Below are 27,446 nucleotides of genomic sequence, written 5' to 3' on the forward strand. Positions count from 1 at the left end.
AAAAAAAAAAAAATCTATGTTCCAATAACAAAGAAACACCAGGTGAGATGAACTATTAGACCACATCAACGGTCACATTAATCCTAAACTGTATTTTGACAACATAAGGATGAGTTTTCTGACCCGTTAGCTCTGAGACAGTATTGAGACGATGCTTCTAAAATGTCAGAGGTACGATGTTGTCATAAATTACCTACTTCTAATAATCTTCCCTGTATCAAACCATCTTTCTAGTTACTACTACAGCAAACAAAAAAAAAGAGAAAGGAAAAACCACTTCTATACAAGTAATAGAGCCTTTAGTCCAAAGCCAAGACAGAAAAAATTAGATGACTTTTCTTAGTTTTTATGAATTGAGATGAATTTTAAGTAAATGGGATACAAGAAACTAGTGCTTGTTTTTGTTTCAGGCACCACACTGCGTAACAAAATAACTTAGAAGTTTTAAATTAAAATTAAAGTTTACTATAAGAAATGGTAGGGACTACAGCTAAGGACCTGCACTTTCCTTTACTTTGCCCTTTCTGAAGTGCTGGTGTGTCAGCAGTAATGGGGATATTGCACCTCCAGGACCACACTAGAATCCTTATGAGGTTCTACAGCCAGAAGCAAAATTTACTTTCTGCCCCTCCAGCTTCCTGCACAGATACCAGATATTATCTTGAGGGTTTTAAGAGAATATAGTTTCCACGCTTCCTCACCAATTTTGGACAAGAAAGTATCATTCTTCATCTTCATGAGTTGCTGACACCGGGAGAGAACTGTTTATTGCTATCCTTTCTGTATGTATACCAAGGAAGCAAGTTTTACGAGCTACAGAGCCTTTACGGCTCAGAGTTTGGCATGGTAAAGCCATGATCCAATTATTCAGGTCACACCCCAAAACGTTGTTGCAAACTATTTAGTAGCTCACCCACGAACATTTTTTTTCCTGCAACGTACTTAAAGTAAAAAAGGCAAGACAAAACAAATCAACAAAACCAGCTAATAAAATCAATACAATGACAATTTAAAAAAAAAATCTTTGAATGTTGGATTTTTTTAGTGATAAATATCTAGGAACTCAGCAATGTTTTCTCTGATTTTCCATCTCCTCCCTCTGAGTCCATGAGACTGACTAGGAAAGCTCAGGGGTGCCAGTGCTCCATAGTACAGCTAACCCTAACGGCTTCTGCAGATGGTCCTACTTTTTTGCATGCCTCACCCCAGAAGAACATTTGAAATAGTGGCTAATGAGTCATGTGTAAAGCCATCCGCAAATGACATTTCATAAAACATTAAAGTGAGAGAAAGATTAGAAAGAGCAGTGGAAGGAAACACAATGAACCTAGGAAGAGAGTTAAAATAAAATTTGTACATTCTTTCAGCCTCTTATGTACAGATAATCGTGCTTCCTCTTTCTTAAAGGCTGTAAATCCAACAAATACCTCCATCAGAGTTAAATATTCTTGTGAAGATGTGGAATAAATTATCAACAAATAGGTTTTAATTCCACAAATTCGACCACTCCCTGTTTTAATTCTCTTTGTAAATGACCCAGCCCTCCTGTCCTCCATTTAGTCCTGGATTCGCTAATCCTCCTTAAAGGTCATTCTCTAATCTCTAACAAATTTAAAAGTGGGTCTGCTCTGCAGCACAGTAAGCTCTGTAGTGTTACCCTGGATACAAAATGCACTTCTGAATGCAAAAGGCAAGCTTCCACTTCTTTTAGGGTTCACAGTCACAGAGCCATGAAAGTGCCTGGCCAGTTCAAAGATAAGCACCGGATTAGTCAAAATTGTTAATTTATCACTATTTTATTGCACTGTAACAACATTCTTGCTGTGCATTGCTGAGAAAATCTTCTCAAATGTATGAAGGTTTCATACTCCAACGCATGAAGCCCTGTAACCCACTACAGCTGCCTAAAAAGGATGACACTCAACGTAAAGTACATAAAAGAGACATTTTGGGAAGTGTTTGGCCTTAGAAATATGGATATCAAAGTTATTTTCAAAAGTTATTGTTAGCAAGCTTATAGTTCAGCCTCTGTATAGTAACAAATCATGAATTGTAAATTTAAACTCATTTTCTCTAGAAAATGTAACTGGTTTAATTATTTCTCCCTTTACCATTTAAAGCTCTGTGTCTGTACGCAACCCAGATTAGAATCACAGAGGTGGCATTTGTCCCAGCAATTCCTCCCAATCCATTGAGAACCATCTGGTTTTGCTGCCTGTTTGCTTGCACCCAGAAGCTCTGATTCCAACAGCGATGTAGTTCTAGTGCTGACGTGCAAAGCACTAATCCGGCAATTTGGATGCATACTTTGCTACCTAGGTGGCACTGTTATACATCACACCGGCCGAGGTACCAAAGAACAACAAACACAAATGCATCATGACGAAATGCTCCATTTATGGTTTGTACACATGCATAACTCAGCTCCACAACCAGCTCTGCCCTCTACTCAGAATTCATTTACGTGGATTGAATCAGCTTCTGATCACTCACAGAAAATTTGGCTTCTGCCAGGCAGGGTAGGGATGAAGAGCATCCCTACCAGAAATACAGAGACACAATCCAGAGGCAGACTTGTACTCAACCTGCAAGAATATTTGCACAGACAAACCAAACTTTTAAATTCAGGAAGCTTTCCTTTGTCATCATAGTCTTCTTCATATTTTAGATCAGAAATCTTCGATGAGATTTCCTCTGATAGTCCTAAACAATAGCACAGGGAACACTTATGGCTCAAGAAATCCATCCTCTCACAAGTTTCCTGAGCTGCAAACTGTTGGACGTAAAGAGAGACCTATTGCTGTGTTTGTCCATTTGCTCTGCTCTTCCCCTGGCATTCACATTCCGCCACTACTGACAAGAGGGTACTAGAATGGACAGACCATCATGCACCTGCTTGTGCATCCCTACACACTCAGTATTTGTCTAATTTTTATATTTGTGAGGCTTGTTATCATTCTCTGACTCTCAGAGAAGTTTGTTCTCTCTGTTGTGCTTTTTCAATCATACAGTGAAGTCATGAAGAATGAAATGAAAATAATTAATAGAAGCACAACCTGGATAATACACGACTGCACGCCCTGTCTGTTATGCATTTCCTACTCTACTTCTGTTAAGTTTTGATAATTTTAAGTAGAAAAACTACTTATGTCCAGTGCTGTCACGTTTTGAAATGCCACATCATAGTGAAATCTGACGTTTCACAGACTGCCTCTTATCTCTAGGATTTGATGGCTTTGCTGCTATCTATGTTCATTCTTCTGCATAGTATCTGTACTTAGATTAAGACCTGCAATGTTTCAGCATGTAAATCTCATTCTTTTTGATCATGCCAGATACATCTGTAATTTTCCTGTAGTTTCATTTGCGTTCAGATCAATTCTCCAATTGCAACAAGATCCATGTACAGTATTAACATTCTGTTTACTCTCCTACATCACTACTAATGCAAACAAATAAGGAAGAAACTAAAACATCTGTGGTATCCCACTGGTTAACGCTATTAAGTTTAGACTTTGCCTACTATCTCAAACAGTTGATGCTAATGCTTGTGCTTAGATTGACACTGGTCTGTTCCCCCTTCCTAGGCCTGAGGACAGCAATGACACACAAGAGGGAGGAAAGGACTAGGCAAGAACTAAACTAGGCAGGGAGCCAGAGGTGGAAACAGCTGAACTGTTGTAGAGCAGTGGGTATTATTCAGTATATCACAAGTTGCAGGAAGTTCCCCCAAGGTCATCCAATATCAGACAAAAGTTAGCCGTGAACTCATGACTGAATTCTAAGGTTTTGGCTCAAAAACATTCCAATTTTGGGCAGTATTAGCACAAGTGAACAAAAGATAAAATCTGAACACTTAAAACTGGTCATTTTGAAGATGGCTAAACACAAGCATGTAACTTTCCCAAAGAAGGTCCCAACCATACAACAAATTACTTACTGTATTCTTATTTTCAGACCATTCACTGATTTGATTCTGGTAGAAACAAATGTGCCTAGAATTTTTATTTCTCATACTCTTATGCTACTTGTAAGTATATGCATTGGGTTGTTTGTACTTTCCTCCCTTCTGAGCAACAACTATTCCTGTGCTGTAAAAATTGAGAATATTCTTTTTTTCAAGAAGCAGCAATGTATCTATAGAGAAAGTTTCTTACACAACAGTGAAATAAGCACAGAAAAATACCATCCAAATATCTGTCTTGTACAAAAGCAAAACATTTTCTTATACAAGTTATAGTCCACGAGAAAGTCATACTTCAAAATACTCACAAGTATTTTAAGATACTTTAAGAAACTGGAGCATCTCTGTATGACATATTTTAATATATGACTTAGGAAGCAATGGACGGTGCTGATAAGCAACTGTCATTGAAATCAGATCAGTCAGCTATCGACAATTTAATAAATTATTTCCTACGATAATTCATCAGCCACTAAGGTGATGGTTTACGTTAGGTTTACGTGAGGTTTACGTTATTTCAAATTAGCACAGGCTCCTTATTACTTCCATATAAAATAACTCCAAAAATTGCTTATATGTGATATTTTAAACAATTGAAAGTATTAAAAGATTTATCATTCCAGAACAAGATCTTTAAAATACTTTGAAATCTGACAGAAGACAAATAATAGTAGTGAGTTAAAGGTGAAAGGGTATCTTGAATATAGTACAATTTGTCTCCAACATGATTTATAGACCCAACCTGCAACATGATAGCAAAAAAAATGAGGTTTTTCATGGAGGTGCCATGGAGGTCTACAAATCTCATTACTGTCATTTCTTTTCCATCTCTTAAATTTAATAATGTTTTATTTAAAGGATAAACCAAATGGTGATACACATATCCAAAATAGCCTGCACAGCGCTCTCCTCGTAGTATGAACTTTTCATATACTCATTATGTAGCTTTAAATCTACAAATCTCATAAAATTCTTCTATACAAAAACTTTTTCTAAATACTGAAATTTCTGGTTTGAAATAAGAAAAAAATTCTTATGCAACAAACAAAATGGAATTGAATTTATTTGACCAACAGCATCTTTAGAACACATTTTTAAGGAGTATTTTTGGTCTATTTTATGTAAACCATCAATGTCAACAGTATCTTCAAAATACAGTGTTTAACAATTATCTTCCAGTTTGAAGTATTTCATTTGAACTTCTCCGTGAGGAAAAAAAAATATAAAACCACAACAAACAACCCACAGCAGATTTCTTTAATACCTGGCAAGAGGAATAAATGTTCTAGGCCTAGGGATATGTCAGCCTCTGTAATTTAGCGTGTGTCTATTTCGTTCTGTAAAACACACATTGCAGATACAAACCATTTAAGGTAGAAAAGAAACATTAGTAAAGAAAAAAAACATTAGTTTATTCGGTAAATGATGCCTTAGAGAGATTCTAAAACAAAGCTTTTGTGTACATTCTAAAATGAAACGCTAAAAACCAAGGGCAAAGATCAGAATGGGTGCTGTAAAGATATTCAGAGAAACGTCTTTATGCAAATTTGAGGAAAATGGATCCCATTGTTTGACTTTGAGCAGGCATGTGCAAAAGTCACAAAAGGTGAAACAGTGTTCTCCAACATCCCATTCGTTTTTATGATGATTAAAATCACGATTTAACACTGACATTGGCACAGCAAAATTGGCACAGCTCACCAAGGGATTCCTGCACATGGAAATAAGCATCCTCATCCCTTCAGGTCTTTCACTACGACCATCACAAATGTAATGCTTTAAAGTACATCTGCCAGAGGCACCTTTTCTACAACACTAAGAACACGGAGACAACACACTGTATCGTTTTATGATACTCTCGAGAGCAGCTGTGTATCACGTCCCTGGGAGGCAGACCAGCTCAACCATTCCGAACGTCCCCAGGAGATTCTGCTGCTCAGCCTTTTTGCATTTCCCCACCACAAACTGTGTCTTTTAAACAATGACACGATTACTTATTCCTTTTGTTCACATGTTTTGAGATACAGGGGATAATCCATTGGCTTGGTCACTCCCTCTCACATAAGCATAAGAAATCAACTTGTAGTAGACTAATTTGCACTCTTGTGGAGAAATCAAACAGAGAATCCCAGTGGCGCATTTTATTTTTCAATCAAAATATCAACGTGCCCCAACTTCAGAAAATCTTAGGAAAAATATTTCTTTTTTCCAAGGAGCTGAAATTATCACTTAATATGTAAACACAATTTAAGTACTGAATATTAAAAATATAAGTACTCACAGTAACATGTTCCCCTAAGCGGATTTCCAAGATACCTATTTTCAGAGTCACAGCTGCAGAGGGGGAAAAAAGAAAAAGACAAAACCAAACATTCTCATTAAACATGGTACAGTTTTAATAAAAATGCAGCTAGAATATTTGTTCCAAATACCATGAGTTTCATTACTAAAAGCACAAATACATGAAAATATAAAGTATTTGATACAGTTCTTAATTAGGGTATGCTGCTTTTCCAGAGGCACTTCTCCCACCTCTCTCATAAAAGAGAGTGACAAGGCTCCTGAATAAGGCACTTAAGCTGTGCTTGAAGTCAGTGCCTGTGTAGGACTTTCTGCAGGTGGTACATCTCCACTAATGAACAGAAGAGAGCCGGGCAGGGAGGCCAAGCACTGGATCTCTAATTATCCGTGCGGCCTCCTTGATAGCTCCCTCCCTTGGCAGGTTTGGATCCCTCCACTGGCCCTCCAACAGAACAGCTGGGCATTGATGAAGTACATCATTCACTACAGAAAATGTTCCTAAATATGTCTTCCTCTAACATACACCGTCCTGAAACACCACCAGACTAGGTTTTGCCCTAGACACCCTCAGACACCTTCCACACCATGTCATCCCTTCAGGGATGGAATACACGCTCTCCATTTCCAACAACACAAACACCACTCTGGTGGGCTGCAATGCATCCTTCATATTATTTCCAACTCTTTAAACAGGTAAAAAAATCAGAATAAAAAATCCGAACACACCAATAACCAAAAAACACCCCAAAACTCCTAAGCACAATATAATTACTACATTTTCACAACACTACAGAGGACCAACAAATGACTCAAAGCTACTGTGTCTGCTCTAGAAAGGCTAGTCCTAAGCTACGTAGCTGCAATTAGATCATGTCACCTGGCTCTGGGGACAGAAATTGTCCCCAGACAAGCACACTACAAGCACAGCACAGCAGTGCCTCGGCTACTTAGCTTCTCTGAACTTCAGAGGCAATCACTTCTCTTCGTTGACCACCTCGGGCACTTGGTGAAGTCTAGACTAAATACACTAAACCAATGCTGCTGACAAGATGTGTACGTGATAAGAGCTGGAGAAATGTCTGTCTTACTGACAAGATATGTAGTTATTTTCAGAGACATGAAATATCCTACAAAATTTCACAGTGATCAAATTGAGTTATATAATGTTTCTCAAAAAAATGCTAGTACCTTAACAGAAAATTATTATCCTGGTTTTGATTTTCCTGGCTGTTTCACAAAGTCTCCAGAAAGATTATAATTTTTCATTAAATACACAGAATGATCCCTCAACAGAGAAAGCTTATTGATGCCTATTAAACCCCATGTAAATTTTCTACTAGGAGAAATCTGGATAATTTAATAGTTTGGATTCTCTTTCCATTATTTTTTTTCCTAAGAAACTTAGATTGGGAGGAGGGGAGGGGGTTGTGTTATTTTATTTCCAAGTAATATTAAAAAAAAAATCTCTAACTTGGATTTCATAACATTTAACAAGTTGCAGACTGTAGAATAATGCTTGTATTTGTTGGTCACTTCAATAGTTTCCGACTAGTGATTCTTAACACGCTCATTTTTATTAAAAAATAGGCAGAGAAACTCCTTGACCCTTTGTTACAATGCCATAAAGAAAATAATCAATAGTAGCACTAAAACAGGGAGGTGGAAAAAAAGATGTTCTGGGCTCTGCCCTTGCCCACTCCCAGTCTCCCGTCAGAGTGAGAACTCTGCAGGGTCAACTATACAGAAACTCTACATTTTTTTAATACAGAAAAACTTTTGCTTAAAACTCTGACCCTACCGTCATTTACCAGAATTTAGAAGAGGGATTGATGCTGAAGTATCTCTTGCACGTACTTATAAAGGAAAGGAGAAAATAATCTCAAGTAATAATACTGTTCCGCCTGACATGCTTTTTTCTAAACATCAAAATACACAAACTAAATTCTTCAAAGAACAGCCCACTACTTAAACAGATCAGGCTTGTAAAGCCAGAATCATGTCTGAAAGTATCTCTAGATTGGCAATTTTGAAAAAAAAAAAAAAAAAAAAAAAAAAAAAAAAAAAAAAGGCTAAGGGGAAAAGGATCCTTTTTTAATTAAGAGTTTAAAAGAATTTCCTGTTCTTGTAAGATTGTCACATAAACAAGACACTATATCATGCAACAAATTAACATAACACGATAGAAATTATGAGGAAAATATTTTTCCTCTGAATTGTTTCAAAGGCAAAGCAGGATATTGAATACAGGCAGTATTCAGAATATGCTGGGGTTTTACACCAGAACACATAAATCTATTTTATATAAATGTGTATTCAGAGTCTTTTCTCAGACAAGAGGAGAAACTTTCTCAGAGGGCAGGAAACTTAAGCTGTTGCTTACTGATAATGGCACTGATTTATGTACGACGTGGAAGCGCAATGTCTGAGCACCAGTGACAATAAGCTGCACAACTCTCCATCAGGAGACGCTAAACAAATTCCACTGTGAACTCTTGCTGGCCATAACACTCACCTGTGGTGATTTGACCCAGGGTCTAAATGAAGCTTAGTTTGCTCCTGACACAAAGCAGGACAACTTCTTTTTTTAAATCTTAAAAAATCTTTATAGAAAAATAAAGCTTGTTTCCATACAGCTTCCCTCCTCCATTCAGCTATCCTTCTGATCGGACAAAACCATCTCCTGTGGATCAGTAACTAGCAGAACGCAGCATCGCATATACCTTTCTGGTAGTTATATTTATATTACAGAAAAAACCCCATATGAATACATAAAATAAAAATATCTATAAAATCCATCTAATGCATCACAGGTTCCACTGCTTACAAGAACACACAGAAGAATGGTTAATACAAAAATTACTAGGCACTGACTATTTTGCAACACACAAGTGTTCATAAGTATTCATTCAAATCCAAATAATTACTAATTCCCTGGCAATTACAGAAGTGGCCTTCAAGGATCTTGAAGAGAAAATGAAAATGCAATTTTACAGCCAGCTGTTTCAGCATAAACATGGTGAAATGATAAAATATGCATAATAAAAAAAAGAACAGTGAATTACACCACAGCAAAGTATTTTGATATATTATCCTATGCTACTTCCTGCGCTGGGACCCTCCGGGAAGTCACTGTGCTCAAGGAGCTAGTGAACTTGGGCAAGGCATGTCTGACCTAGTGGTCCTTGTTGATCAGGATTAGAGAAGCCCTTCTGTGAGCACAAGTAGCTGCTGCAAGGGAAGGTGCTGGAAGGCCCATGGCAGCCTGCGCTGTGTGCTGGTGAGCGTTGTTGACCACAGAGAACAGCCCAGCTTGTCCAGAGGAGATACGTACGTTTGTTTTTACACAAGATGAAAGGGATCACGGTATGGGCGGGAGGAGCACCTCTCCATGGACAGCACTACAGCACACCAGGGGAAAACCCGTGCGGGGTCCATCCAGTGCTGCACGCCCACAGAGTTCCCAGCAACTGAAAGGGCCTGAGGTTTACCTCCTTCCTGCATTTCTCTTTTCACTCTTACTAATACAGCTATTTTATGTCATCTGTTGCCACGCCTTATAGAGATACAGAAAGAACTCCGTGCCACCTCTCTTCCTCCTCTGTCTCCTGGTGCAAAACACTTCCATAGTGTCTACTAGGAATAGCATGAGGTGTTCTTAATGGTTAGGGAAGCCTGCTCCAACTCAAATGAAAGATGCTATTTAAAGACTTAGTTTTCAGTAGAGTGAAAAGATGAAACTAATAGGATCGGGAATATATCTAAAACTATTCACGTGAGTATGTATGCTAGATTCTGAATAAATTTAGTTTTGTCTTTTAATCCTATTTCCTTAAGCATATGCATTGCTCCGCATTAGTCACTAATTATGGATCCAATTACAAAATTTCCTATTCTCTGAATTATTTCCTTATGAGCTTTACTCACTGTAGTAATTTTGCACCTTCTCCAAAAGCCAGCACACATTTGACCATATGTGAAGCATAATATATGCCTTGGATCTGTGAAATGGGAGCTACATATGTTATTTTATGTGCCATAGGGCTATGATCATTTGCTTTAAGTGGCAATAATGAATGAGCAGTTCCACCCTGGCATGACTCCAAAGACACAGCTCCCATTTACAAGGACAAATGGAGGAAGGCTCCTACCAGGTTACGTACAAGTTCTACAGTTTGTTCCAACACAGAAGTATTCAATTCATCAAGCTCACTGACCTGCTGATGACCTGCTATTAGCAGTTATTCCCCAACCTCTTGCTCAATTATCCTTTCAAAATGGAATCATTTTCTTTCACTTCTTTTTCTCTCTACACTTCTTGGGAGTTCAAAATAAGTTATCAAAAAATGCACTAGAAAAATAACTTTTTTCATGTTTATGACCAAGAGAATGACTATTTCTGGCTTTCTCTTTAAATACCATTAATGTCTCCAAAAGTACATGCTTACATTAAGATTCACTGATTTGGGGGGTTTAATGAATTAAAGGGTTTTTTTGTAAGACTGACAGTTTACAAATGACCCTCTGTGGAAGCTTAGCAATGTGTATGATCTTGTCCACTACATCTGCGTCTTCCAACTTTAAGAAAACTAAGGAACTGGCAGTAGAGGAATACATATGTCTAATTTTATTGAGCTTACTGGTATCTACTTTCAGGAAAATTTTACTTTTGTGCTTCCCACCTAAAAATCCCCTATCAGAATATAACACAAACCCAGATCTACAACTTCTTTATAACAGTTCAACTCACCTTCAATGATGAAGGCAGGATCTTCTGCAGTTCTGCTGCCCCCACTAATTGCTAAACCTTGCTTTCAATTAAAAGTGAAGAAAAAAAAAAAGAAACTGCAGAAGACTAACCTAAGAACAGCTGGTATTTCCTCTAGATGAGTTTGGGTTCAATCCTAGACTTTCAGGGAAGACAAAATATGTCAGACCACTCTAAAATACAGTATTTTTTTAATCAAGTGATGGCATCTTTCTGATCTACAGCTGGTCACAAAGTGGCCTGGGATTTTGCCTAGGTTCTCAGTATTGCATCTACAAGAGGTTCCTGATAAATAAAGACTAAAGGACTCAGCAGACTATTTCTGGGTCCTGACTGGTGCATCGTTTCAGCTTTTAGATGAGTAAGAATATCTTCTAGGACTACCGTTCCACTTCTGCTCAACTTTGCTCTAGCCTTTACTTCTCATTGTGTTCCCTGCCCAGCCAGTGGTCTTGCTCCTGCTGTACTCCATCACTGATTTCTGCTCCTGATCTCCTCACCTCAGTTCCTAATCTTGCACATCAGGCTCCCGTTCTCATTCTACTTTCCTGGTACCACGGTGGCACAATGCTATGGGGTCTCTGAATAGTGGAATACTATTGAACAGAACCTAATCTGGTTAGCTGGGTCACCTCCTAACTAAAGTTCAAACACATTTGTAAAGCCTAACTTCTCTAGTCAAATGGTTAGGCCTGTGGCATCATAAGTGGACTAAGAAGCATTACTACATACTACTACACCCTTAGTGTTAAAAACATGCAAATGCTGCAGTGACAGCACCGTGAGCAGGTATTTATGAGATACCTGATGAAGCTGTAGTAATAACAATGTAGTAACACTGAGCTCAGCACAGATTCGCACACAAGCGTTCGTCCTGCGTTTTGCTTACAGTCATTGGTTCAAAGTCATGCAAGATGTCCTGTTCCAAAAGTATCTTTCCCGCAAAGAGAAAATTAGCCGAGGTGTGTGCTTAACTCCAGACAATAACTGCAGTTGGCTGTAATACACAATGTTTTGGAAGTGATGCCAAAAAACCTGCAGATTTTCAGCTCAAGAGCGGATAAAAGCACCAACCTCAGCTGTTCCCGGGTTATTAACCGGTCCAGAACAGTGAGTGACTGATTCCTGGAATCCCAATTCACACTTGTACCTGGATGCAAGAGAACAAAACTCCCCAGGTTTTGATTTAGACCTGCTTAGTTTCAGTAACTTTTACAGAGAATTGCCAATAATCTGATCAACATCTTCTAATTACCAACAACAGTTAAAGAGGCATGGTCGACAGCACTGGAAGTGAGTGACCTCACAACAAGCAGAATTGTGCTACAGCCTGTCTCCTGCATTCAGTATTCAAGCATGTTCAAAAGATTCAGGAGCAGCATCATACTCCTGCAGAAGGGTCAAGATTCAGAGCTGAGAATAATCTCTAATTGAGCTCAGATTATCTATTAACAAAAAATTGGTCTTGTCAGCATCGTGCTTTGTGATTTTCAGAGAAGAGGTTTAATTACTAGCATTGTATTTTTATCTTGCTACTATAATCTTTATTTTGCTACAGAGGAATACACAAACTAACAACCCAGAAAGGCAAATATTTCCCTTTTATAGTAAAGAGTCTGTTTACGACAGTACAGATGTTGCACTATGTTGTCCCAATGTTGTCTATTAATATTGAAGTATGTGAATTACTCAAATTTTTTTGAGCTACAATAAAGCATTTTTGGTTCTAACGTAAAAATTGGACACTTTCACTTCTCTTAGTGCCAAAATCCTTCCAGTCATGAGCAACCTCTCTACTTTAGATACAAAGAATTACCAGCTTACCTCTTAAGATAATGATAACCTATAAGGGTAAAAGGTACCAGGATTTATGTTTCCAGTTCGGACTTTTTAATTATATGGGGAAATGATTTATTTGTTTCTTCTTGTAAGTGCATGTAATGATGTCTTTTGAGACAAGGTTTCTTCTGCAGATTAATTTCTCTCTTCATATAATTCATGAAAGAGGCCTTCGCCAAAAAGACTTTTTTTTAATCTAGGCTGATGTCGCCAAAAGAAAAACTAAAAGATTCCAGCTTCATAAGCAATTTTTCCATTTGCAGATTTCCCTCATGCTATTCTAAATCATTCTTCCCTGCAAGATCAGAAATAATTAATATTACAGGGATTTTATACACTCTTTGAAGTGAAAATCTCAAATCACTACATACATCGCACTACAGGAGAAAATAAACATTCAAAGAGGTGACAAACTTATCACATAATTATATAATGAAAAGAATTAGTTAAGAGAGAAGATAGTTTTTTCTAATAAACTCTAGATTATAGTTTAATCTTATCTTCTATACAAGAATTAAGTAACTTATAGCCATTATTTGGAACTCTCTCAACAAAAGAAACCAAAAAACCCACTTTGTTTATCTTCGGGAATTGGAGACAAAATGGATTTTGCATGCCAATGGTCTGACGCTGGTTACTCTAAGCAAGAAAATCTCATGCCCGTGGCCTTACCCTTTACCACTGGCACTCTCTCTATGGACAACCATGGTTTTGGCAGTGATGGACACAAACTTTCCTATATGTAAAAGGGTGAACCTGGAAAAGAAGACTTCTTTCCTACCAGAAACTGTTCTTTCAAAGCGGGGAAGGAGAAATACGGACATTTCTTCTCTTGCATTTTGACCTATTTTAGACATTTCTCCAGCCCTTAGAAAGTACATGTGAGGAATATCCCAGACTCAAAATAAGATGCTATGTTTACACTGAACTGAATCTCATCTCCAAGAAATATTATTCCTTTTAGCTGGAAGAATAAGATAAAAGCAATGGTTAAAATAAAATGTTTATGAATATTTATCACTGCTTAAGCTGAAATGCAAGTCCTAATGAATTTTTATTTTGCAAAAATCAGTGAAGAGCTCACAAAATTTACATATGTTTCATTCTTTTAAAAGATAAATATTGATGAATGTGTTAAATGTTAATATCAACAACAGAGTATTTATGAATCTGCGTCCCTAAGCATATGCAGTTTGTAAACAGTTTCTTTTGGAATCATTTTTAATATAAAGTTCTCCTCAGTGGAACACCGATTTTATTTTTGCTAAGATTTTTCATGGAAAGAATTTTCACATAATCCTGAAAACAGGAAGCATGGGTCTTTGGTTAAAATGATTAAAATATTTCAGAGTCTTAATGTTCAATTAGCACTGTTAACTGCATTTAAAAATTCATAAGTATGAACTCTTCTGTCAGTAATTTCAAAACTAAAGTGGTGTACTAAAAACAAACGCAAAGGACACAGGAAAAGATGACTTTCATATGATATCTCATACTATTCACCGCTGCTGATGTGTTGGGAGTTTCCAAGGGTGTTTGTGTATTTTCATTACTTAGAAATCAGTCCTCAAGAAGAGCAGGAGAGCTAACACTTCAGCAACATTAAATATTCTGACAGGTCCTGACAGTCAGTGAATGTATTACAAATGCCTACAGCAATTAGACCAGATAAAAATACATGCGTATTTATACACACACTAAATCCCAAGTGGTTTACTACGTTTTTATTAGTCATCACTGAATTCTAAAAATGTTGTATTGAATAAGTGAATTGTAGAAAGTATAGTTAAACAGCTTACATCTTGTTTTTAAAAAATGTGCATTAATACGACTTACTCTGTTATTGTCGAATATAATTCGTGGTCAGTCACTGAGAGAAACGATTACAATGAAATACTCAGTTACGATCATAACACAGAGAACTCAATGCTATGGTATTAGAGTGCTATAATAAGTTCTCATCTGTTTTCATTTGATCTTCCTTTTGTTTTACTTTGCTTTCAAGATTTTGATGTGGGTTTAGTTTGCTTGGTTTTGTTGGTTAATTTTAAAAACAAACCCCCTATCCATATAAGATTACCAAGGTTTCCTCAATTTTGAGGTAATTTAAGGAAAAGGCAACTTAAAGAGCATGTATTTGACGATGCCATGCATACACTATAATTTCCAGAAGACGGTATGAAGACAGGCAAGTTACTTTTTCTGCTTCAAATTACGTAAGATAACTTTGATAATTTTCTTGTCATCTAAGAGTACAATTTATCACACTGTGGCAATTAATACTTTCAAAAACATGATAAATTCTCAGCCTAGGGAAAAATGACAATTCAGAAGCAAAGCGCATCACCCGTTTCAGAATGGAGATTGCAGCTTAGCAACGTCCAAATGCTGCTTACGTATCAAAGGTTCAAGAAGAAGAAATGCAAAATGAAAACAAAGGTATGAATAAATCACAATGTCATGGTTTTCTCTCAGCTGTCAGCTATACATTATTAAGGAATTTTAGAAAATAGTGATATTATCTAAATTATTCCTCTAACTGCAACAACAACTTCAGTGCTAATGACATGCTATAATGTGAACATGAAGCATAAATATCACAGAGGTTTAAGTACACTATACAGTGCAGCTGGCAAGCCATCACTCTTACGAAGCCAAAGCTCTAGCTATTACATGATATTTTCAAATAGCTTTCAATATTCCTGCGTGAGTGAGGAGGTTTTCACTAGATATTCAGGAAGAATATCCAGAATACTCACTTATCATACTTGTTTCCTGTGGCATTGACCGAAATTGTCAGAGAATTATACCTCCCTCCTTGAAAAACGATGATCTGTGAGCCTTAAAAAAAATACCCCAAGTGACCCATGGGAGAGTAATTGTTAGAAACTGAATATGGAGGCATGGCAGTTTCCAGACTCCTAGCTTCCTTCTTGTTCTGCTGGTCTTTAAAACCAAGTTTTTGCCCATCAAACCATTTCAATACCTATAAATCTATCCAGTACGTTCTTCTGATAAGCACTTTTCCTGTCTAAGAGAACATTCTTTACCCCATCCCTGCAATATCAATTCATGCCTTATTGCTTACCATTGTTCCATCACAACCATGCCTGGCCTCCTTTCAAGTCCTTTTTGATATCTAGGAAAGCAACCCCATCTAATCTGCACCGTATTTTATTTGACTTTATTAAAAAAGATACCAATCCAAGACATACAGATATATCTGTTAAGATCAGAACACATAAGAGTATGGGTGGTTGGAGAAAGTATGAAGATAAACACACACAGTCACTTTTCTCTGGTCCCCTTCCTATGAAGAGCTGCGATCTCCATCAGTCCATTATAGCACATAACCTCGTGAATTTGCTGGATCAGAGATGACACTAATATTTCTTTATGAAGTGCCAAATAAGTGGAAATAAATGTTACTGTGTTGCAACAACATTCTATCTGCCAACGCTTCCAGTCTTAGCTGACTCTCGAAAAGTTCTCTGCCCTTTAAGAAGAAAACTTAAAAGGAATGGCTGTAAAAAAAGGAAAGAAAAGTTGACTGAAATGACCCTGCCTCCTGGCAGGGTACTGTGCAGTACTTTATAACAGGAGTCCTGGTCTGTCAGCTGATCCATTCCAGCTCTGCTTATGCTGGATTTAATAGGCAGACTGCAGAGTACGGCCAGGAAACGCAATGCCTGCTCCTGTGTGAGCACAGGGCAGAACAGAGCCTTTAACTCTGTAAGTAATCCCAGTGACTTCCCAGAGGGCAATTCACGGAACAAAGCATTTTTCAAACGCGCAAAATCTCACCCTGTAAACGCTGACAGAATGAGGAAGGGGAAAAAAAAAGAAAAAAGATTTAGCTACTAGAGGAGTTCTGTTGATATAACTTGCAATGGATGAGAAAATTCTTAAATTCTTGCATCCAGATGGGAGTGACTGGGAAAGCTAAAGCCCACACTCCTCAAAGTGCTATTTTATCACCCCAGCCCACGCACCTCAAAGGCTCAATCCCTCTGCAGAAATGATCTAAGACAGCAGCTTTAGCTGGACTTCTGATGAGTAATCGATCTCCAACTACAAGCATCGCACTAGATGCTTGAACTAGTTACTGCTAGAATTACTGGGGATGTACATATTAACTAGGTATGATCAGTTGTTTTACATGAAAGAAGGTACTTCACCAAGGCTAACAAACTTGTCCAAATAGTTTAGTTATTAATACGTGTCAAAGTATTCCAAAAGCTAGCACCTTTCCATAGGTATTCTGAGGAGACAGATACGGTGCAAAATTTGGTAAGTACTGAAATAAAACCAAACACTGGCTACTGAAAAATGAAATGGAACAATAAAAACCAAGCAAACTGTCAGAATGCAGTCCTCAAACCCTGCACACATACCCCCGCCCCTCCCCAGTGACCTGAAATCTGCTAACTCCAAGGGGCCATGCTAAACAAAACAGCCACTCTGACACTTCAAAAATCTGAGAACTGATTATTATTTACTCTGTTTTAACTAAATACTCTAGTAAAGATAATAGTTTCTTGCTAGCAATGAGCCCCACAGACATGCTTAGGATCAAAGAATTTAACTACTCATGTGACCAACAGCTTGCCTCTATGTGATAGAAAATTTATGATTAAAAATAAAGTGCTGTAACAGAATACCACCCCCCAGGACTGATGAAATTTGGAGATTAAGGGGGGGGAAAAAAAACAATCAGGATTACAGAGTACTGAAACTTACTAAACAAGGAGCTTTTCTGACGTCAGAGAGAAATAAAAAGAACCCAGGAGGCGCACAAAAGCCCTGTTTAGTAATCCAAACATACAGCAGAGGTGGGATATTACTGATGCAGAGATTGTGTCGGAGCAGTTGTGGCATAATCCCTTCGCAAGTCTCCACTTCGCCAGCCTTGAGCACTTCTATTTTCTATCCATCATTTTCTGACTGTCTGTTGGTTTGCTTTTTCACTCAAGCCTGCATAGGATAATAGGCTACAATTACATTAACCGCCTTTCATCTCCGTTTGAATTAAATTTGTTCTGCGTGCCAGCATGAAAATCTGTCCCAAGTCATTCTGCATAAGTCAAAGAATAATAAACTCTCTCGGTCCAAAAATTTAGCCAATGGTTTTAATATTATGAAATACTCAATTTTTTTTAACTGAGAAATAATCTCAAAATTAGTACTTAAGAGGAAAAATTCAGTTACAATACTTGTCATTAATATATATATATATACACAAACTCCACATTATAACAGTGATTTTAAAAATTAATTAAAATACAATCCTGTCCTCAATTGTTCTCATGTTCCTAAGACTTTTCTCTCACTTATTTTCAGATCAGGTTTCTTATTTATGAAAACGTAGTGTTATAACTTGTAACATCACCCACAAATTAGAAATCCAAAATATTTTAATGTCACTTGAAACACAATTTTCTGATGTCAGAAAAAACAAACCACTTGCCACATTTTCCATAAATAAGAGAGGGGAATCACCTGAGAGCACAGTGGAAAAAAAGGCGCTCTGAGGTGAATGCTATTTTGGGAAGATCAGAAGTGGAAAAAATCTGAAGAATTCACTCTACAATTATGTTTGCAGAGCATCCTAATGCATTTCAGCAAACATTTCATTCTTGGATCAAATCTAAAGGTTTAATTCAAAAAAATTCTCTAGTGACCATCATGAGGCATAGTGAGGCATCCTCTGTACTACAATTTTAAGCTTTCCATTTTTTTCTCACTTTTTTTTGTTCCCTTTTGGGATTTTATTTTTCAAGAGAAAATATAACTGAAACAACCCTGTGATTTCAAAGTCCTGCTTCAAACATGGCTTTGGAGAAGTGTCTTATGCACCACATTTTTGAAATGGCAAAATGTTTTACAGGCAGTTTTGAATTCATTATTATTTGAATTCATTTATTCATTTACTATCACGAATGAGCATGCATACACAAGACAAAAGGTCAAATTCACATAAACTACTCATAAGAAATAAAAAAGAACTATAGTGAAATACTCAGTTGCAAAAACAAAAAGTACAGGTGTTCCTGATTTTTTCCCCAGGAAGGACATTCATTTCCACATCATTTTGAAAAAAATGAAATAGAAATCAAGATTTCCAAAACCAGGAAAATTCTAACTTTTGATCAGCTCCATGGGATAAGAAAGACCTTAAGAGCATGAGGGTGGAAGGAAATAAAAAAAAAAAAAAGGAAAAGCACGCACAGTGTGACCTACTGCCATAAAAGAAGGAAATTCTAGTAATAGGGCTTGAATCTGGAAGAAGTATAATCTTCTGCAGGTATACTGACGAATATTCATGACTTCTACCTATGACTGGAATTTGCAGAATAAAATACTCAAACAAAATGTTACCTGGTAGAGTTCATTACAGTGTGTTAATAGAATAATAGAATCTATTCTATTATGAGCAGGCAGAAAACAGGATACGATATACTACTTAGAAACACACAAAGCTGGATATACCTGGTGTATAGCTCGATATATCCGTTATGAAGGAAAAAGATGTATCAGACTAATATTTGGGTTGTACTGTTCAATGCTTCTTTTCTGTTTCTAGGCCTGCATTTAAATGGAATAATTTAATTTGAACTTTTATCATGTTTATAAGAACACTACATTAGTCACCATTTCCTTCATTCTTTTTTTCCCAGTGAAAGAACTACTGTTTGCTGAACATTCACTGTAATTTATTTTAAGGTCAGTACTTAAATGTCGTCTGTGTTGCAGAAAATTTCATATGAATCAAACAAAGACAAGACAAGAGATTTCTAGGTTGCAGACATCAAGCATCAAAGGACAGATACAGAGGATGCATAGGTTCAAATAGTTAAATTAACAGAATCAACACCCTGTGGCACAACAACAAAGTCTCAAAAGAACCTGCAACGTTGTGATAACTTTAACTGGGTAGAAATACTTAAGAACATTGAGTAGATGATGAAAAACAGGCAGATTTAATTTCACAAAACTGAGCACAGAAAAGGTCTAATCAAAGCTTCTGAAGGGTAAATGTCAAACCATTTATTAAACCAGGCAGTTAACTATTTTTCAAAAAAGAAAAACAATAACAAAAGCAACAGACCAATGGTATAGGCAAGGTTTCATGAAAGTCAACGACAAAAGGACTAGAGCATTAAGAAAAATAATGTAATGAAGTTTTATCCTTTTTCTACCTTAAAAGCAGAGTTGGAAAATGTTTAAGTACAATGGAAAAAGGTGAAGAATCCATAGGTACAATCCAGTGATAAATGCATTTTTTCTTTTTCAAAAAAGCATATCTTCCCCAAAGAATGATTTCACAGAATTCCCACTTCTGAATCTTAGAGGTATTTTACTTTTATGTGGATGGCACTGAACCGCGGTAAAGTTGTTCATCTGCTTAGATGTGCTGTTACCTCCTATTCTATTCATAGCGGAGGCAATCTTTCTCTTCAACATGAAGGATTGATTTATATTTTTTTTCATGTCTTACAATCACCATTTGCCGCCTTCGGTATTACCTTACAACAAAAACCTTACCTTTACCAAGTCCAGAAAACAAAAAAGAGAAGGAAAATGAGTGAAAAGAAGCAAAGTATCAAGAGTGGATGGGAAGAACTTTGTGAACTAGTTCTGTGTAACTCTTGCTGCTATTCTGTACATGACAATTTATAATTAGCCTCCCAAGAGCAAAAGAAAGTAAACCGTATGTTCCCCAATTCATAGCACATCAGGGAAATATCCCCTCTTAAACTTAAGTAACAGGGTGTTATTGTTTATTTAAATATTTATCTGAATCAGGGACCAAATCTGGATTAAATCAAGACTATACATAAGAAAGGATAAAATGGCCTAAGCAAGAACAGGATTAGAACACTATTTTGAAGCATCCGTTAAAAAGTAATTGCTCCCATCATCTGCCTTTTTTTTTTTTTACTACAGTTAAGCCTTCTTTATGAAGTCTCATTTATTAAATCTTTTAGCATAGCTGGCTGTTCCTTTACCTTTTAATTCTTCTCACTTCTCTGTGAGCAGCCAGGACAGTGTGCCTCTTTGGACATGCGTCCTATGTTAGTTCAGCAATCTTGCTGCTCTCCCTTTGGCCTCCTGCTGTAATTTAGTATTCCTAAACTTATTATTCATTAGTCTGCGTAATAATGAGTGAAAGAAAAATGTGGCAGGTCAAAGTTTCAGATGCAACTATAAGTTGCGCTGATTGTAAACCAGACTGCTGTCACTATTTAGAACAGCTTCTCTAGCCAAGTATTTACTTCAACTTCTAGTACTTTGTTCTTTATATAAATTGCTGAAAAATTCCTTTTCTCATAATATAAAAGTAATAGACGGAGATGGAGAACTAAAGCTGTAAATCAATCCTTCTGAAGTGATAATCTAATAAACCACTCAGGCTTCACTGTTGAAGTTTAGGATATTGTCGGGGCTCTTGGATTGATTTATGCCTTTGTAATCAAGCTCCCCAGCCCCATTATCTAGAAAGCTAGATAAAAAAAAATACCACTTTTCAATATATCCACCAAAAAAAAAAATAGAGCTCAAACCATGCAAAGGTTATGCAGCTTAATTTGTATTTTATACTCTCTAAAGGTGACTTTTCAGTACAAAAGAAGAAAAGAATATGGGAGCATTTCGAATATTAAGACATTATTATCTTTCAGCTGGTGAGTACAGATAGGATTGGTCCTATTGCTAGTTGTTGTTGCCCTATCAGTTATCATTCCCTGAAAATACCTCACCTATGACCAAGAACTTGCTTTTGGGGTCAAACTTTGTTAGTTTGTATTATAAAAGGTAAAATATTACAGATACTGTTCAGTAATACTGTTTATTTGAACTTACTGAATTTTTGTATTTTGTTATTTTATGGCATTTGCATGATCATCCAGGCTAAGAATGAAAAGGCAAAGAAAAAAGGATGTTTATGTAAGCATACATGCTTATGTATGGTCAGCCTGCAGAACTCACTAAAAATCTGGAGACAGACTACCTGAGGAAAACAGGAGAGAAAAATATTCCTCTGAAACAGACAAATCTGCAGCAAATAATAGTAACTACATAAGTAATCACATCAGGCTGACCGATCAGCTACAGAACAGGACTTAATCCCATTTCTGAAACCACGCAGTTTTTATAGCCCCCTATTTTTTTTTATTTTAGCTGTTAAAATACAATTCTAATATAAGCAGCTCTTTAAAATGTTGCATGTAGCACCCTTACGTCCGTAACAGAATAAAAAGAATGCATCATTTTAGTTACCCATCACTCATGCACAAGCCAGTGCTACAGAAAGCTCTTCTAGCACTGCCTGTACTGGGGACAAGGAGTAACATGGGAACGTGGGCTCTTTGGCAGCAACTGCAGATGCACAGTCGAGACGGAAAGAAAATACAGTATGTAAGAAAACCTGTGTGACTTCCAAATACCTGCACTTACAACCTCAGAAAAATGCAAGTTGGTTGTAACTGGAAGGCTCCCCAAATTGAGGACGTTTTCAGCATGATTTGGCACCGTGTAATTGATGTGCTTAGTCTATATAATATCAGCAGCTTCATGAAAAAAGAAATGAGAAGTAATGCACTTCTCACTCCTGTGCCTTAATACCCGAATATATTTCTTAGTTCTATCTATGCATAATTTTAATCCTTTATGTGCAAACTTCTTTTAACACACTCAGCAACTACTGAAGCAATTTAAAACTACAACTGGAAAAAATGAAACAAAATGTTTTAACTTTAAAACCAGAAACATAACTACTCCAGCTGAACTTTCATCTATATGTAAAGGAATACACCTGACAAAGAGAAAACAGAAAATGAAAACAGCAGTAGGAAGACACATATTACCTCCATGAGAGACCATAAGAGGAGAAGAAAAGCAATTTTTCCATCACCAGAAGATTTCTAACAAATAGTGTCACCAGTACCCATCTGACCTAGCATTTCCTTATTGCTGTATAAAAACTGTTTTTTCTTCCCCTGGCTTAGTGAATAAAATGAATAAACATCACAAGCCAAAGCTGATATATCTATCAACAGGGTGACAACATACCTTCACTTATTTTACTTATTTGTGAGATTTGGAAAATGGATTTAAAGTTGGACACGGTATTTTGTGCAAGTTGAGTACTGAGCAGCCTGTAACAAGCAGTGTAAAGAGGATCGACATTAACTTCAAACTTGGCTGTATGATGACAGCTCAGAGAGCTATGAGCTTTCACATTGGTATTTTCTTTTCCCATTGCTGCCCGTGTACTTGCGCTGGCTTAATGACAAATTGATTAAACCAGATGTTTATTTCAACTCATAACAACTCTTGTACCAACTACTAATTACCATACTAATGGTCTTACAGATGTAAATTATAAGACCAGATCTACACCGCACAATGGATAATATCTTAACTGAAGGTTAAGATCTGAGAATATTGAAGCAATTTAAGAGCTTTGAAAAGTCACAAGAAATGTAGCTCTATCAAGCAAAAAATAAGATTCATAGAATCTATTTTGTAAAATTCATAATTCATTTCATTAAAAAGAATCAGTGTTTGGATTACTATTTACATTAAACTTCTAAAGGGAAAATAAAGAAAAAGCAAATGTTAAGGACGAGTCTACCTTAGAAAACTGCTTTCCCTTTAAATCAAAACTTTCAGGCAGATACCTTCTCATTTCATACGACAAAACAGTAAGGTCTGAGCAAATATTTATTATCCATTTATTCTTCCTGTTTTAAATATTTCTACATTCAATACAAATTAATACATGCAAATCGTGATTGAACGAGGTATAGAAGTATATCCCCTGCAATGTATTGACTCGGACAGCACAAGCCCTGACAGCAGACACACAAAGGTAATTGAGCTTTTGCTCCAAGAAAGGAGCAATGAAGCTGGTGAAGGGTGTAGAGCACAAATCTTACGAGGAGCGGCTGAGGAAACTGGGGTTGTTTAGTGTGGGAAAAAGGGGGCTCAGGAGACACCTTATCGCTCCTTACAGCTGCCCAAAAGGAGGTTGGAGCAAGGTGGGGGTCAGTCTTCTTCTCCCAAGTAATAAGTGATAGGACAAGAGGAAACAGTCTCAAGTTGTGCCAGGGAAGGTTTAGGCTGGATATTAGGAAAAGCTTTTTTACTGAAAAGGTTGTCAAGCCCTGGCACAGGCTGCCCACGGCAGTGGTGGAGTCCCCATCCTGGGAGGTATTTAAAAGAGGTGTACACATGGTGCAGAGGGACATTTTTTACCGGTGACTTAGCAGTGCTGCGTTAACCGCTGGACTTGATGACCTTATAGGTCTCTTCCAACCGAAACGATTCTGTGACTATGAACATGCAAAATTAACTACGTACAGAAACAGCTGGGGTTCCTTTGAAATCACCTCAGTTTTACAGATCAGTTTCAAATGAGAAGAAATCTCATCATCTGTATCAAAACTCTATATATCTATGACCCGCAACCATTTTTACTTGATTTGCTCACAACTGGAGTTTCTGTTAAAGTATTTAAAGTCTAACAGTACATAATGAAATACCAGTTCTGCATATTGACATCAATGTCAGTATTTAAATCGTAATGCTTTTTACAATACAACTCTCTTCAAACTTCAGCCATCCAAACCTCATTTCTTTGCCAATCATTTAATGCAAATGAATTAGTTCTCCTTTCTTTCTAATAAAACACTGTATAAATTCCTTCTAGCTCCCCAGTACAGTGCTACCATGAATGATTCAGGGGACGGTATTTCATAAAGGTTCTTTACTAGAATAGTTTTAAGTGCTTCTACCAGAAAATGTTAACCATCTATTTTATCATTGGTAGAAACCACTGGAGAAAAGTGAAGCTGCACTAAGAAAATCATGAACAATTAATGTATCTCCAGATGTAGTAATCAAAATACACTATTAGCATCTGCTACTTAACATCTCATGTTGGTGCCTGTTTGTAAGTAATGAGCAGTTGCATTGCATTGGGGCAATAAGCAGCTGCTTCATCCAAAGCACTTGCGGGGGCAGCAAGCCAGCAAGGCCAACCACAGCAGGACATCTTGGGATGGAGATGTACGCCCAGCACAACATCTCATCTCACAATGGAGAAGTGGGATTCCTGGAAGATCAAGGGAGGGGGAGATGTCTGGGAAATACAAAGCTTTCTCTCCCCGTCAGGCGAGGAGCATTTGCTCACAACGTTGTCGCACTAATATTTGGGTGTACAGCTCCTACAATCTGATGGACATTCTGCCTCATCTCCTGATTCATTTCTTGCTGTTGCTGTCATCGTTGTTATGATCCAATATCATCCTAAGCATTGTTTCAGCCATAATTTTAAAAACTGATTCATCTTACCCTATATTGAAAAATAATAAAGATAAAGTGGTTTTTTCATGAAACACTTGAAATCTGATGGCTTTACACAGCTAAAACAGTATTTTAAAATACCTTTTTGACTAAGGTGGTAACAAAACTGCTGTAAGCCTTTCTTTTGCCTTGTCCTCTTCCCAGTAACTCTTCCACATGGCACAGGCTAACCCTGTTTCTCTCATTCCTGTATGAGTAACCATTACACCACTTCCACTCCTAAATTCATTCCATCCCGACTCAATACATACCTAATTAAAGGCAGAATAATCGTCCTCAGCTTATATTTAGCTTTAAATCTTTATGGGTCTACTTCAGACCTAAAAAATTTGCAAACTTGTCTGTTCTTGTCAGTCACACTACTCTATGATAATAAAAATAATATGTAGAAGCATTACCTTACCTATACATCCCTAGAGCACTGGATTATAGCAACACTTAGCACCAAAAATTACTAGCACTTTTATAAGAGCTTTGCTCTATAACAAATGCATCCTGAGCACTGGAACTGAAAACAGGTCTCACAGGCACGTCATCTGTGAAAGACTGAGGCAGCCTGCCCTGTTCCACCGCTTTACTGATACATCCTGCACTGAGCAAAATGGATTACTCAAATGCCAATCACTGAATGGCATGGCCACGGCACAGGAGGAACAATTTTTTTTTTTTTTAAAGTGATTTTGAGTCACTTATTTTGAATTAAAATCCAGCACCATATATTTTTCAGATAGGAAACAAGAATATATATTACTTAATTAAATCCATACCCAGTACACATACTACCCTAAACCAGCCAGGCACAAGAGACAGGTACAGTGTTCACATTCCTCCTATTTTACAGCCAGGAGGTTGTTAAAGAAATCTGCAGTTGGTATTTTTGGAGGTAGCATGGAGAGGAAATAATGAATACAAAAAACCTTAGAGAACACGCAAAGCCCAGTGGTGAGTGGATTCTGCTCTGCTGAGCTTGCCAAACCAAAAGACATACTTACATATGTGCACGCAGTCAGTTATGGAAGAGCCTAATTTAGAAGCCAAGAGCAAAATTACTTTATTCTCATGAAAGATAAACCCTTACACCCAAACTGTTCCCCATTTTCCAGAAAATTAGTAGTACTGAACTAGATAGATAAAAGGCATATTTCATCAGAATGGAACACCGAAGAAAATTTAATGTACCATTTTTAATGCAGCTCTTGCCAAGAGACATCTTGCTAACATAACTAGTTTTACAATGCAGTATCGATACTGCAGTGCTCTCCAGATTTAACACGTTCACAGCTGACCCGCAGTGAAGCACCAATGCACAACTCTTGGCCAAGTGCTTGTGGCTGGTCCCTTAGCCGCTGGCTCCTGCTCAGCGACTCACCGAGAACACCGCCTGCCACGAACAATGCAGGACATTCAAACTCCAGTTCCTCTCCGTCTTTACAAAGTCAGAAATTTCCTGAATAAAATGTAAAGTTTGCAACGTAACAATGGTTATGAAAAGTGTTGTTTCACATCTACAGAAAGCCTACAACTCTGAAAAAAATCTCAGAGAGCCTCATGAACTTTATGTACTATATACTGAATACACTGAAAAAGCGAATCTACTGTAGCCCACCAAAAAATTCAAAAAGGCTGATATTGAAAACAATACTGCCAAAAGCCATTTAAAAAAATACTGAGCAATGCCCATTCCAAGTCACAAACTTTATTTTACTTCAAATTTGAATTTAAAAAAATCTCATATGTTTTATGTTCCTGATATTTGCCTTCTAAGCATTTCAGCCATTAGAATGATATCAGACGTTGCTTAAACAAAAACTGCAATTTAAGCAAAAAAAATTGATGGCAGAAACATGAATTAAAGAAAAAAAGAAATATCACAAGACCTTGATAGATCTGGCAATAATTACTGCAAGTAAAGCAGAAAGATAGTACACTTAAAACATACATTTAATGTTGAAGTGGGAGTTTTGTTTTATTGTTCTCCTTAGCAACCTAATGATCTGGCTCTTGGAGAACTAGCTGAGGGCTTGAACCCACCCTTGTAGAAGCAAGGTAAAATATTCAGGTAGTTAAATAAGAACAGAAGCAGTCGCTAAATCCACCTAGACATAACATGCCAGATTTTGCTGGAATCCTCCTTGAAACATCATAGTACATGCATTGATCCATCCAAGTTTCCTGTTCAGTGGAAAATTCAAGGAGTGGACTCAGCAG

General features: G+C 37.1%; 1 protein-coding gene across 1 annotated transcript in view; it reads right to left on the minus strand.

Annotated features, from left to right (window-relative positions):
- ATRNL1 (attractin-like 1) overlaps window positions 1-27,446 on the minus strand; it is a gene marked incomplete at both ends in the record, with an annotated part of 133,092 nt that overhangs the window by 18,528 nt on the left and 87,118 nt on the right. Inside the window, one exon of the mRNA XM_010145769.1 lies at window positions 6,246-6,298. Within this exon, the coding sequence (XP_010144071.1) occupies window positions 6,246-6,298 (53 nt within the window). The remainder of the gene's footprint in view (window positions 1-6,245; window positions 6,299-27,446) is intronic.

This window comes from Buceros rhinoceros, unplaced genomic scaffold (genome assembly GCF_000710305.1).
Source record: "Buceros rhinoceros silvestris isolate BGI_N320 unplaced genomic scaffold, ASM71030v1 scaffold12371, whole genome shotgun sequence".
NCBI lineage: Eukaryota > Metazoa > Chordata > Aves > Bucerotiformes > Bucerotidae > Buceros > Buceros rhinoceros.